Source organism: Camelus ferus, chromosome 11 (genome assembly GCF_009834535.1).
Source record: "Camelus ferus isolate YT-003-E chromosome 11, BCGSAC_Cfer_1.0, whole genome shotgun sequence".
Classification (NCBI taxonomy): domain Eukaryota; kingdom Metazoa; phylum Chordata; class Mammalia; order Artiodactyla; family Camelidae; genus Camelus; species Camelus ferus.
Window position 1 is genome coordinate 52995962 of NC_045706.1, and position 14882 is coordinate 53010843.

The following is a 14882-nucleotide window of genomic DNA, read 5'->3' on the forward strand; positions in this document are numbered from 1 at the left end:
CTGCGTTCTCTGAAGCACTACCTGTGCAAATCCTCAAAGAGGACTGGCACCATCAACTTCTAAAACCCCAAGAGCTGTTCACATGAATACACAAAACTTTCTTACTGGGGGGACAGCCCAGTACCTCTGAGGCACCCTGGGTGCTAGATTTCAGCCACGGCTCAGGAACCAGTAAGAAGAAAATAAAAGAGATGGACTTACCAAGCCAACTTCTGTTTAAGTACACAGACACAAACACGGGGGGCACCGTGAAGAAGTCTACTACAGAGTTCACTTCCAGCCAGAACCACAGCTTGTCATTGGCTGCAATAAACTGGGGGAAAGAGAAGAGAGAAAAAATGAGAAGCATGGGGCCGGCATTCAAATGCTACCCTTTCGCCAAAAGATATGTTTTGGTTTTTCATGGGGGCCTGGAGGGAGATGTTATGTTCTTCTCATGTCTACACCAATCACGTGCTATTTTGATGTTAGAATTCAGTACACAGCCTTTTCTAGAAAGTGACAATATGCTCTGTTGGCCCTGGGGGGAGATCAGCTGGTCTGTTTTTCTGTGATTTTCAACAGCATCCTAGGGAACTGTGGGTGATCTCACCCTTCTTAAAGTCTCTAATATAAATATAACTGTAAATAAAGCATACATATGCCTTCATTCACATGCACACACACAATCTCTGTAATCCACATTCTGTACTGCCTCCTTCATACACAGGGTCTAGTATAAATCCCCCAAACCCCAAATTCTGCCAATCAACCCCCTTGAGTTGACCCTCACAACTCACTGTTCCCTCACGATTCAACTAAGTGAGCACTGATAAACATAATTTTAAAAGCAGAAGACTTTTTTCCTCCTATTTAAGGCAACGATGCATTCATGTTTGAATAGAGAGATGAGAAACAGTGGACCGGTAGAGGTACAACAGTTACTTGAATCCCTGTCTCTCCCCCTCGGAACAAAATTAACTATGTACTTCAGGAAATGCTGAACCCAGGAATGGCCTCTCTCATGGACTGAAAATCAGAATGTGGGTCTGCTGTCACCCCTGGAAACACAGGGCTTCATCTTGCCTGTGAGAGCAGGTGCTGATGGGGACTGGGCCCCAGGTACGACACTGCACGCCCCATCGTGATACTGAACACACCACCCTGTCATGTGGTTCACACTCACCCGCAAGCCAAAGTAGAGAAGGAAGAACACGTTGAAAGCCATGTCGATCTGTAATGTGAAATCTTTGTAGAAATTCTGGCAGGATTCTATTGGGCTATTAGACAGGAAGAAGAAAAAGCAAGAGGTAAATGAAAAGCATCGTCACGTCTCCCACGTTGCTGTGCAGTGGTGGGGCTTGGGGTGGAGGACAAAATGAATGTTCACAAAATAAAACATTTGGTCTTTCTACCCACTGTGATCGTCAAGCAAGCATTGCCAAGGGGTCTTTTCCATTCAACCATTCAGTCTTTTGTTCTTTTATGTGTTTTCGCCACGTTAAACATGTATTATTTTCATCATCATTCAACAGTTGAGCTAAGAATCTAAAGAGGATCATGCAGATACCTTGGAGAAAGGACAAGCAGAAGAGACCACCAAATTCCTTAATTTCATATTAACCCTTAAAGAACTGACTTCTTTCTTTTAGAGGACACAATCCTAAGCTAAAATCAGTCCCTCACACCCTCCAGCACAATGGAAGTGAAGCCCATTTTCAATTCAACACAGTGGCTGTGTTTTGGACCTTTATTTTTTAAACCCACCAGTTGGTTAATAATAAAGGACCCAGGAGCATCTCAGGAAAGCTGTGGTGGAGAGGATCCTGGTGGACATTCTGGCTAGACTAAATAAGGACTTACAGGCAGCACTCTGATCTGGGGAAGGAAGCAGTTGCTCAACTGGCAAAATTCAAGAGCATTAAACCAAAATATTGAAGCAGTACTCTAAGGGTTAATTTTTTTTCTGGCATGCAGGTGAATTGGCTTGGTGTGTGTCAAGCAGCCAATGCAAACCCCCAGCACACGCTACTTTGTTCAAGAGGAGGCAGGTCAAGAGGGCACGACTATACAAACTGGTACACGGCTTCCGTGTGCTTTCCCGCTTCAGACTGATCAGAGGATCAGTGTGGGAAAAGTCCCAAGGTTGGGGCTGGGTGGGAAGCAGGAAAGCCTCGTAAGCATCTCAAAGCTGTGGATGAAAATTCATAGTATACTGTTATCAGTAAGCAAATGGTAGCACTCAGGCCAGGAACATCAAGACGGTGAGGTGAGGGAAGGGAGAAGGGAGAGTGGGGAGACGTCGAGTACTTTCCCCGGATGGGAAGCAACGTGGACCTCAGGGCCAGGAGAGGGCTAGCTTGACAAGTGCAGGATGGAGGATTTCTGAGTATCACCACTTTGGAAATCGCTGTGTGCGATACCAGTTAGTATAGTTGTACTTCTGTAAGGACAATGCTTGGTTGTTCAACAGGCAGGAATCTGTGCAGTTCGGGAAATGCAGGGCCCCCCGAGGGGCACGGTGGGTCAGTCTGTGGGACTCTGCGACCGTATTACATGCACCGGATTTTTCCATTCTGCATCTATATTACAAGTCAAACATGCCCTCCGTCATCTGCCAAATCACAAATCCGCGGAAAAACCTCCAGACCAGCGTTAAGAGGAATCTACATTCACACTTACAAACTAAGCAGACTGAACAAAAAAGAAACACTGAAAAACAGTTCTTGTATAAAGGAAATGATGACTACTAGGTTTTTCACTAAGAGAAAGGGGGAGGAAAGACAGCATGGAATTTGTGCAGTCCGATGCTGAAAGGAGACAGGAGCCAAAGAAACTAAACACCACAGCCTACCACTGCTCTGTACCTGCTCTCCTCCTCAGGGATTGATTGAGTCAATGAAAAAGAAGAATCCAGGCCTAGAGTTAACACATGACATTTCTGCAATTCCCAAGCCCATGAGGGCATTTTGTTCTAAGAACAACACCCGCAAGGTCCACAGGTGTCAGAGTTTCGTAGCTACTCTAGGTGCAGTGAAAAGAAGTGCATGAACTAGGTTTACCGAGTCTACTGTAGATCCCAAGGGATGAAGAGACAATGCATCTCTGTGCTATGTAAGATGTGCTTCTGAAGGGTGAGTGTGTGTGTGTGCGTGTGTGTGTGCGTGTGTGTGTGTTTGTGTGTGTCTAAGACAGTGAGCAAGAGATTGAGGATGGGGGGGCTCTGTTGCTCTGTTGGTAAATACTATATTGCACTCTCGTCTTCACTGGTGCTAGCAGTGACTTAGCTGTGCATTATAAATTTGTCTTCATCAAGATTGATGTGTACACAGTCAAGGGGTCAGAGAGAAAGTCTCAGTTCCCAAGTCCATCATAGAAAATCCACTATTACTTTACCAAGGCCAAACAATAACATTACTATTGCCCTCACAATAGTTACTGGTGTCATATTTGGGGGTCCTGTTGAGTTCCCTAGCTCCTATTAGCTCCTTGGCCTCTGTGGTTAATTTGGTAGTAACCCTGAAATATACCTGGTAGAAGCAGCATTTGCTAGGCTGCAGAAGAGACTGGAACAGTGGAGAGAGAGGTTCAGTGTCACTGAGGATATTCTGGTTCAACATAAATGGAAGTAGATGTTTAAAACAATATAAGGAATTAGGCTGTAGCAACCTATTTCCACTCTTCCTTGCCTTCCTCATCATTTCCATTGCTCCCTCCTGAACTGCCAACACCCAAAGGCAGCAATGAGAGGACTTGACGCTTCAGGACACTGTGTTGAAAAATATACCTCAACAGTACCCCTGATTTGCACAGAACAATGTTGAAATCATAGCAGACCTCTTCTCTAGTCTTTCTTTCAAAAATTTAGAGGACTGACTTAATCATTGTTTTAGATCATTCCTTGAGTCTTAGACTTTGAGCTGAAAGTAAATTATGCTGCTGGTGCTGGCGGCTCTCCCTCTGGCTGAAGCTCACCAATAACACGAACACACTCCATTGAGACAAAGAAGAAGGGGAGAAGCAGGAACCTCTGGGACAGAAGAGGGCCAGCTCCTGGGACCCAGGTAGGACCAGAGTGGTCAGGGAGTCTGTTTTCTACTCCTTTCAGCTCTTTCCTACTTGCCACGAGAGCCCAAGGAGAACCATCCTGCCGTAGGTTTCTCAAGCGGCAACAGAACGGTTGATCAGCATCCCCTCCGAGATAAATCCTCTGAGCGCCCTCAGGCCATGGACACACACAACCAGAGACCACTGAGCAGAGATTCTAAAGCCCCACATTTCATGCCCCCAAATGGAAACAACCCACGGAGAAGTTCATTGATCTCATAAAAAGAAAATACAGGATTCAACAACAAAAGGGTTTGGCCATATCAGCCAGGATTTATTTTCCTCCCAAAGAGACTTCATCTTCATGATTAATGCTCATTGTAGGACAGAGGATGAAATACAAACTTCTCTTCCTTCTTGTGTAAAATGGAAGAGTTCCTCATCCAGAAGTTTTAAGAGCTAGAAAAGAAATCTTTTTTTTTTTTCTCTACAAAGGAGAGTGACTGGATCACACACTTAAATTTGGATTGCCACTCTGATGAGGCATGCCCACTGTGGAAGAGGCTCTTTATGGACATATGATGCCAACAGAAAAAAAAAAGTAGAGTTTTAAGAACTGAATTAAAAATGCTAGTTCTGATCCTGGTAGTAGAAAACTGACTTTCTCTAAACTGCTCTTGGTTAGCTAATGACTTGCTAGAGGACATGAGATACTTGGTAAGCTGATGGCTTACGCAGGCTCCCACAGTCCATGGATCAAGTGTGATACTAAAACCTTAGTCAAATTTAGCATTTTGATCAGGACTCTATGATTGGGGCACCTTGAAAAGACTCTCAATAAAGAGCTGCTTCTTATGGCATAAATGCTGCGTGTAGGACAGAGGTTGAAATACAAACTCCGATCTCCTCCTGACCATCAAGCAAGCAGAGCCTCAGTATTTGGACATCTCTATAGAGGAAAACGAGACTCACTCAAAGTGGGACATATGTCTCTTTCTTCACCTACTTAACAATATAGATCCAATGAAGACCCTTGAGGAGGAAGATCCAACAGTCCTTCCTGAAGACCATAAAAACCTGTCTTTCCAAAGCATGAGGCAACCAATGACTACTCAGGTTTTCTTGCAAAGGGCAGGGGGCTGAGGACAGAAATCTCACTTCTAGCAGTTGTGATGTCTGAATCATCTCCAAAAAGGAAATAATTGCCTCTCTTCTTAGCCTCTAAATTTCCCTGCTGTTTTCTGAAGTCTGTTTTCCTAACTCTCTGAGCCTGGCTGCCCAACCCTTTGAAAATATGTCTCCAGAACGGTGTTTCTCAAACTTTATCATGCACTTGGAGGGCTTGTTAAAACATTGGGGGACCCCACCTCCCAGAGCTCCTGACACAGCAGGTCTGGGAAGGCGTCCTGAGAATCTGCATTTCCCAGATGTCACTGGTCATCTGGGGACCACACGCTGAAAAACCACAGCTCTTGAAGAATGTGCCTGCAACGACACACTAGTTACAGGTGTTGTTGCTCGAGATGATCCCCATGCAGACCTGAACAAAGATGATTAAGCACTTGAGCCCGCCCCCAGACAGCCAGCTGCCTGCCACTTAGCTAATTGCTGAGATCAAGGAGTTGAACAGATATTTTCCATTTCTGATGTGAACAAGGGAGGGGTGGGAATTAAGACGATACAGGGAGGTAATTACAATGCCACCATGCAAGCTTCACCGATGACATTGCAATTAACAACCAGAGCGCCCGCGGAGCACGTTTCTAGTTTAAGATTAAAAGGAAAAACGATGAGGACTCGATGGGGAGAGGTTATGGAGACTGCCCTTTATAAGAGATAGAGAAATGTTAAGCAGCTTAGGAACAGCAAAAAGAGCTTTAAACATCCGAGATGATTTAATAAATAACCGCCTGAGAGGGAAGGGACGAGCTGAGGAACAAAACAGCACTTTGTGAAATCGTTTCCAACATTTAAATTCTCCTCACTCTTGTGGCTAGTCCCTTTTTAAATTGGATGGAGCCTTCTCAATTCCCACCAGGATTATGGACCACAGGGGCTGCAGATATGAATCAATACAATCAGCTTAATGATTCCAGACTCTTCTCCTAGTCTCACCTCTGCAGTGTTGCCAGATTAATTTAATTAAAAGATGTCATTCATCCACCACCATGGCTCCCTCCTGCCCCATACATCAACTCCAAGTCTGGCAGAGAAAAATCTCTAAAACCCAGCCTCCACCTTCATCTCCCATTTTATTTTCTACTGTGCTCCAGGCCAAAGCTCTTGACTACCATGAGCTGGTGCCTTCATTATTTCATGAACGTGACTCCCATATTCCTAATTCTGATTCTACGCTTTTGCTGTGGCCTCTTCAAATTCTCCTCCCTCTTTGTGTTCACACCTCAGGTAGCCTTCAAGGCCAACCGAAAGGTGTGGTTCAGCGAATTACTCCTGCCCTCACTGACCTCATCTCTGAACTTTCGTAGCACCAGGAGCAAGGAATTCTGAACTGTCTCATAATGTTGATCCTTATTCCATTCAATATACTAACATCTTGCAATTGCATAGAGTTTGCACATACTATTGCATTTGGTTCTCACAATCTGGCAAAATAAAGAAGTAGATATTTGGTTATAACCCCCATTTTGCAGAGAGAGAAAACAGAGGCTCAGAAACCTGCCCAAGGTCATGTAGCTTGGCGTTGGGACAGAGGACCCACTATCCTTTCTGCCACACTACCTGACTTCTCCAGATGAAGTGCAATATCCTTGGAGAGAAAAAAAAAAAGCACCAGACATAGTATCTGCTACCCCCAGGGCCTGGTGTGGAGCTTATATAAAAACAGAGGGGGTTGACAATGGTGGGGTGTGACTGATTTACGGAGGGGGTAAAACTGCCCGAGGAAAAAAAATATGCGTGTGCTTGCCGAATGGTCTGGGAAAACTCAGAGAAAGCTAAACGGTCCAATTTGTAGGTGACTCTCACATGGGAGGGACATTACTAATCTCCAAAAGTCCTTCCTGGGACCCTGCCCTGATGTGCTGACGGTAAGTTCTGCTGCTTGTAGAGAAGTAACTCCTAGTCATCCATCTGCTTAAAGATGGATGCCCCAATTCTCTCTCCTCCTCTCTTATTCTGGAAGAATAAGAATGAATATAGTAAAGGATGATAGTATTTAGATACTTGGAACACTTCTAGTCATGGACTAGACAATTAATAAGCTTTGTGTCCCATTCCATTCAATCAAAATAAAGAAAAGGATGGCACCCTGCAGTCATGGGTACTATAAAACCTATCTGCAATGAAGAGGGAGCAAATCTGAGTGATCTGAAGTTTTCCTAGTAACATTAGGATAAACTGGGTAAGCAAAGTGCTTCAGTTTTCCTGCCTACAAAATAGAAATAAAAGCACCTAACTAATCAGAATATGTGAGACCAAGAAATTTTAAAAGCGAGGCAAGTCTTTTAAGGTACTCCAAATGAGAAATCAGTGTTATTGTTCATATACTTTTAGGTCTCAGAAAAATATCTTGCAAGATAATCACAACAGTGGATTTGGTACAAATGACACGAAATTAATTAGTCATTGAGAAAGCAAGACTCTTTATATAGAACATTGCCTTCTAAACTGGAAAGCACCTCAAGACTGCCCAGGTCTTGAATGGATCCAAGCTGAAAACTTTCTACCTGCTTTTCTCAGTGCCTCCGCATTAATTATCTTCTCAGAGCTATGTACTTCAGAGCTTATCTTTCCAGTTTTGGTGCTTTGGTGTTTCTCCTGGGTAGGGCATGTATTCAATAAGTTGCATAGTTTTCATTAGTTTTACCAAACAGAAGCAGGCTGCTTCTGTTCACCACAGGATATCCTGGAGTAGTTATCTTCTAAGATGTTGTTACTGCTGATGGATAGATCAGTGTCCAATCATTAATCAACACTAATGATAATAACATCAAGATGGGCCCTTCGTTTTATCTTAAAACACTTTTCTTAGATCTTGCCGTGCTTCTAATGTGAATAGAAAACACATCTGTTATCTGCAGTATTGCAGTATCATGATCTCAAGCCAGCTGGTTAAATGGCTTTGTTGGGAAATCTGGGAAGTCTTCAGTCATGGGTTTGTATCAATAAGGCATATTAATCTTTCTGACAGCAGCAGGCTTCTAATTAGGCCTCTGCTCAATTGACGAGACGTGATCCAACAGCCGCAAGCATATGCCTCGTTAGGGTCATGTTGAAATGAATCGGAACAAATGGAGAGGTAGTATGTAAACCCTCACTACTCTCTGGATCCCTGTGTGCTATGTCGTCTGGAGCTTTGAGCGACATGGAGAAATCCAGAACAATGAGAGAGATAGACTTCAGAACAGCTGTGCGGCTCAGGGTGTCTACCTGAATGGTTAGTCCTAATAATTAAGCATTCTTCCAGGAGACAGAGAAAGTGACATAGATCGCTTGATGGAGAGAACAAAAGACGTCAGTCCCTTACACGCTGGGTTTCTCAATGAAACACACAGTTCATCTGTCTTCACGAAACTCAGCTGGTAAAATCTCTGTCACTCTCCAATGGAGCTCTTCTAAATTTTCTCACTGGATTTCAATCTCTTCATCCCGTATCTTTTCACCCACTAATGCACCCAAATGAAGTAAATCCAAAGCAAAATGTGGGCATGACAAGTTGACCTCAAGAGTGGTTAGCAGTTAGGAAGTTCTGGAGGTCAATGGAAGAGGGAAGACCCCACTCAGCTCTATCACTTACTAGCTGGACGATCCGTGAGCACATAATCTGATCTCTCCAAACCTTGGTTTTCTCATCTATAAACTGGAGACAAAGGCTGTTGTGAAAATGAAATCAGAGGAGTAAAGACTAATTACTGAAAGAGGGATGTTTATCTTAAAAATTAAGTAATAATAATAGTGGTAATAAGAACTGTTTGTAGAAAAATGCCCCCCAAAAGGCAATCACCCAAAAGAACAAAAATTGAAAGAAAATCCACTATTTCATATTTCATTTTTCTATTTGTACCTGCTTTACTGTCCCCTTGTCAAGTGTCGCCATATCATTGAAACACCCAGTAGGACGTGCAGTGAGCTGACATCTGGTGTGATTCCATATATTACGGCATTAACTTTGGATAATATGAAAAAAGAAACACTGGGAAGTTTATATTTTGTGAAGGGAGCCATACAAGTCTCATAAATATCAAATAATTAACCAAAATTTCCTGGCCAACAAAGCCATGAGTCACTTAAATGAGGGGCCACAGGAGGCTGTGCGTTCTCCTTTTTCCGGGTCTTGAGCAGAGGAAAGAGTTCCATCGGCCTGGTTGGCTTAGCACTGATCTGGAGGAGAGGCAGAGGGACGAACCAGTCATATGCCTTCTAAATATCTCTTCCAATTCTACACCCGTAAGATTATGTACTTCTTCACTGTTGGACGCTTGGAATGATGTCCAAGACAACCTACCCACTAATGCTTGTTTTCTCCAGCTTGTCTACAGACTACAATTATTTCAATCACAGTTGTTACCAGAGTAGAATTAGTGCTCATATTTGCCAGAAACTTTTATGTAATAAATCAGAGTTGAGCTACTACAGAAAACAGAGTCTTGCCAAAGGAGGGCTGCCTCAGTGCTCGCTGTCTGAGGAGTCCTGAATGACTGATTCTAACTCCCTCACCTCCCTACACACTGACTATAGGCAGCTCTTCTTTAGCAGACTGCTGTTTGTCTAGTAGACTGGTGTACTAGAGTAGATGGTTCGAATCACCCTTGGTGCACACATACTCACGCACAAATACAGACTGAGAGTTCTTCAAGGGCAGGGTCAGTGAACCAGGTGAGGGGTGGTACACGTGGGTGGGCGCACGCGCACACACACACACGTGCACAAATCCACAGCCTTTCAGCACAGATGTGTGCTCGTTACCCAGCTCCAACCTCACTCTGGGGCCATCTGCAAAACAGGGCAACCTGGCTGAGGTGATTAGAAATAGGGAGAAGAAGTTGTCCCACATCTGAATGGAGAAGAAGGAATCAGACACAATGCCTGGCATGAGGGGGGCGCAGTACCTCTGATCCCTGGAGTCATGCTATAAAAGTTTAGACCTAAGGAAGGAAGAATCGAGCATCCATCCTACCACTGCTTTCTGCCGCCAATGCCTTGTTTCTGGATGTTAAATGTTGTCCTACGTGTTTTAAGAAGCCCATGAACAATGATCTCTAGCCAGCAATAACCAATAGTCAGCTTCTAGACAGTGGAAAGCAATGGCCTCGCATCGTTTCTTAAGGAGATGGCAGTCTTGAGGAATAGCCTAGGGCACAGTCTCAAGGCATTTCAGCCTCACGGCTTCCCACGTAAGAAGCTCTCCTGATTGCAGAGAGAATGGCAGAGGCTCCTAAGAAAAAGCATGAGTTCTCTAGTTACAAAGGCCAGTCAGTCAGGGCGAGGCTGGGCCGGAGGGTTGGGATTTCCACAGCACAACTGGCTTTCAAATCATCGTGGGACCTTTTAGGGCTGGTATTGGGTGTAGACTTCAAAATCCTTCTCTCTGAGCCTTCTTGTCCAGGTGTGTGTCTTGGACTCCTCTGGGCATTTCCTGGTCACTCGTCAGTCTCCTACTTAGCTTCTGCTCTATGCTTCCATCCTTGTCTTCCTCCTGGACATAATCCTGATACACCTGGACAGCCTGACCTGGGCAATGCCTCTGTTTACCTGCCAGGACTCAGAGTGGGGAAGGCAAACTACTGACTCTGCAGGCAGGCCCTCATCAGATGGGAGTATGGGGATGCATGAGACAGCGCCCTTTCCGACTGTCTTTGATGAACTTCGATATTCTGTCAGCAGCCTGGAGACCTGCTACAGTTTCAACCCTTCTATTCCCCCAGCCACATCTGGACCGAGCAGAATGGCACATAGCTTGCTCAGTGGTCTCATTCAAAGAGTCACTCTGACAAAAATGCCAGCTTTGAGGACCCTGCCTGGTACTGATGGTAGGAGACCCAAGACCCTTTGGGAAAAAAATAATGGGAAAAAATAATTATGTAAACAGTTGTCCCATTCAAAACATTGTCACACAACATTTGTTAAAAACTACACATGGATTTATACGTGACACTAAGGGATTATTAAGATAGCTTTGTTTCTGGCATCCTGAGGTTTTGTTTGTTTGGTTGGTTTTGTTTTTTAAGAAGACACAGAGAAAGACCTGGTATGAGTCTCTCTGACATCTGGCATAGAAAACAATCATACCTTTATTACTCAAGGAAATAAAATAGCTGTGTCTTAGCACTGTCTTTGGCTGACAGCTGAGGCATGGAAGTTTTGCAAGTATTCCTATTTAGGAGTTTTGCTGAGAGCCCATCAGCCTCACAGCCAAAAAGGAGAGCCTGAGATGTTGCTGATTAGAAGCCCTGAGTCTGCTGAGCACAAAGCAGGGGTCATTCCTTAGGAACGCCACAAAGTGACTTGGGCCACGGAGACCAACATCACTTTGGAATATCAAGCTATCTTTAGAAACAAATCATCACCATTAACAAGGAAAACAGTAATGACTTGTTAAATTCTATGATTATAAAACCACATCTTCAAGTATATACTCTTTTAATATCCTTCTTAACTTCTCCCTGAAAACAGTTTCTTACCTCTGGGAACACTTCTTTTCCTTCATTTTTTCCCCCCACTTGTTTATGGTTAGCATTGGAAATCACTGATTTATCAAAACAGTCCTGTTCGTGCCTCAGAAAAATAGCTCTTTCCACCGTATTCATAGTGTCCACTTGCCTTTTAGATCCAAAGTTAGAAAGAAATATCATGAATTACATGCTCATGGGGTGAAGCTTCTTTGTCTTCCCCTCCTTCCACAGCTCCTCTGGTTCATTCCACTGCCACGTCTGATTTTCTGTAGAGTTGTTTTCCCTATCACTGAAAAACCTGTCTCTGGGAGGGGCCCCGGAAGCCCCAGGAAAGCTGGTTTCCTATGATTTTCTCCTTCGTCGCCATGAATGGGTCCACTTGTCCCCATTCTACATTGGGTTTCAGAAACTCTTTCATTTTATCCAGAAGCTGGGCGTTTTTCTGAGAAAGAGGAATGGATCTCTTTGCAGAAGGACCTCATTAGAGGGACCAGTTGCTTCCTTCCCCAAAACCCCCAGATGCAAGTTTTGGGAAAGGGAGAGCGTGTCAACATGCTGGTCAGGTCCACGTGCTCTGCATGGTCTGCACTACAACTCCATCCAAGCTCCCTTCGAAAAGGGAACTGCTTCCATTCCGAGGACCTTTATGCTGGTTACCAAGAGGACACATTAAGCAAAGTCTATTCCTATAGGGGGAATAGAATATGTTTAATAGAGGGGGGGAAAGTGTGGCAAGAGCTTCAATCTACTAAATCCCCCAGATATGAAGAAATCACGATTCATGAGGGAAAAATAAAAAGAAGATTCAGAGCCTTCAATTTTGTGTCACGATGACCGCTGAGTGCGTAGTTTTAATGTAAGGAGCTCTGGCAAGTGAGTACCATCAGGAATTTCTCAGAACCCTTCTTTCTATCCTAGGATTATCAGAGCTTGATAATGCCCACTTGTCATCTTTCTCATTTTACAGCCAACGTACATCTAAAATGTTTCTATTTATATGAAAGAACCAAAAATTCCAGTTAAAAAACAGATCCTGACAAGTATGTCTTATAACAGTCCATTCTGAGAATAAAAGAGAGTAAAAAAAAAAAAGAGACAAAAACATGTTAAAAAAAAAAAGAAAAGAAAAAGACACTTTTAAAGCAAGTCATAGCCCTAAGGCAAAAATATATTTCAAAAGAGAAAATTACTAATCAATAATGTAAATGTAAAGCCAACATGCTTCAAAGAATATGACGGTCCTTTTTAGTACTACCATTTTACATCTTTTAAAGCTGAATTTGTGGCATTCTTGTTTACACAATTGTCTAAGAGAAAGATTAATGACTATCTCCCAGGGCATGTAGCTTAAGAGGTGGGGATTTTTTAGTATATATATTTAGCTATTTATTAGATCTAAGCAAAACCAACTTAGGTTATTAACGGTGTTCAGAAAGATGTGATAAGGTACCATAACTCTGGTCACTCTGGGCACATGTGGGCAGAGTTGGGAATCTGCACAACTGTAGGTAAGTTGTTACTTGGAAAACTGACCCTCACCTCTAAATTCCTCATCATTAGCTTTTGCTCAGCAGACACCTAGAAAGAGATTTATTTCGCTCTTTCGCAACATTCTAGGCTTGACTTGTCAAGGGACTGAGTGGCCTTTGTGATGTCACAGCCAAGTTGGAGCCCTCAAGGATATCCAAAGAGAACCTTCAATCCCAGCGCACTTCAGTGTATTGACCGGAACGCTCACCACTTCGATTCCATGCACGCGCCCAGGGAGCACTCCATTCAGGTCTGGGCCCTGGGGGAAAGCACGCGGCATGCATGGGCAGTGCAGGAAAAGGGTCTGGTAAACCTGGAGGCGACAACCCAAAGGGTGAGGTTGCATCATGCAAGGAAGATCACAGCTTGGCCTCAGCTGCCATGCAGAAAAGACCTACATCAAAGAGTCTGCAGTGCGGCTCCTGGGTAAGAGTCGATATGAGAGAGGTGAGTTACTTCAGCAAGGAAAGACACGGGCAGAAAAATGTTCAAACCACTATACACAGAACACTGTACAGAGCACTGGCATTACACGCGAGAAGAGGCAGCTTTGGGGACGAGGAGGGGAGAGACAGAGGCGGGACGGTGAGGACAGAACTGGTTGTTCCGTTGATGACATGGTTTCCCTGGCCAGCCTTTAATAGGCATGTCTTGTTATAATATGTGTTGCTTCAACAAATAACCCCGTTAGAGCCTTTAACATCATCCACCATAATTTTTTAGATGTTTTGAAAATTCAGGAGAAGCAAGGCATCAGGTACATGAAGATACACACCATGGTTTCCTGTGGTTACAACTCATTAAAAAAGCAGAGCTGAGCTGGTCAGATAAATAACAGACAGTTAAGTGCCAACATTCTGAAGACATTGGTTACAGAGCTCATGGGGACCCCCGAGGCGTAACATGGCATGGAAGGAACCCAACAGTCATGAAAGCTCGGGGTGGTGCAAGGGTAGGTGACTCTATGCTGGGACGAGCCCCGAAGCCACCTATGACCCTGAATTTAAACCCAATCCCGAGGGGAGCCACCCCTTCTTCATCTCAGCCTGCACAACAGGTCAGAAGTGAGTTCACCCCATATGCCTTGACCATTTCACAGAACCTTGGTTACAGGTGAGATTCCCCGAAGGTGTTTTTATTGAAATCGATTGAACAGCAAAATAAAATAAAATGAAATAAAAGTTTCAGGTTCTTCTTAAAGAAATAAAAATGCTACTGATTGAGCAGGAGCCCATCACATTCCCCTCTGATATCAAGGCCACATAGGACATCTGAGAACTGCTTTCCTGGGAACCCCCTATTGAACATGACATGTTTTCTTTTTTCCTCCCCCTCTGCCTCTTATGATCTCTGACACATTGAACATAACTCAAAGGATGGTGTGGTCTAGTCCTAAGCCACAATTTCTCCTTCCTGGTTCTGACGTGAAATCATGGAAGAAGCAGGTACTCCTCTTAAAATGTTCCCCTGGAGTTCAGGCTTTGAATTCCCTGCAGGTGATTGATTACAGCCTGGGGAGGGGACTCAGGCCCAGCCAGTGTGAATGAGCAGGGCATGACCTCAGCCAGGACCCCTGGAACGTGTGGCTGGGTGCCGGACCCCGGATTCCTCCCAGCATCACCTTCCTCACACCTCGGGATGTGGCTGTGCCCCCTGATCACAATGTATACCCTTTTATTGATTAAAAACCTAACA

At 44.1% G+C, this 14882-nt stretch overlaps 1 protein-coding gene across 16 annotated transcripts in view; it reads right to left on the reverse strand.

The window, feature by feature from the left end:
* Window positions 1-14882, reverse strand: part of KCNMA1 (potassium calcium-activated channel subfamily M alpha 1) — a 711960-nt gene that overhangs the window by 288991 nt on the left and 408087 nt on the right. For all 16 annotated transcript variants that reach the window (XM_032491958.1, XM_032491957.1, XM_032491943.1 and 13 more), the window contains exons 4-5: window positions 1166-1259; window positions 202-313 (exon numbers count right to left, since the gene is read on the reverse strand). In XM_032491958.1, the coding sequence (XP_032347849.1) occupies window positions 202-313; window positions 1166-1259 (206 nt within the window). The remainder of the gene's footprint in view (window positions 1-201; window positions 314-1165; window positions 1260-14882) is intronic.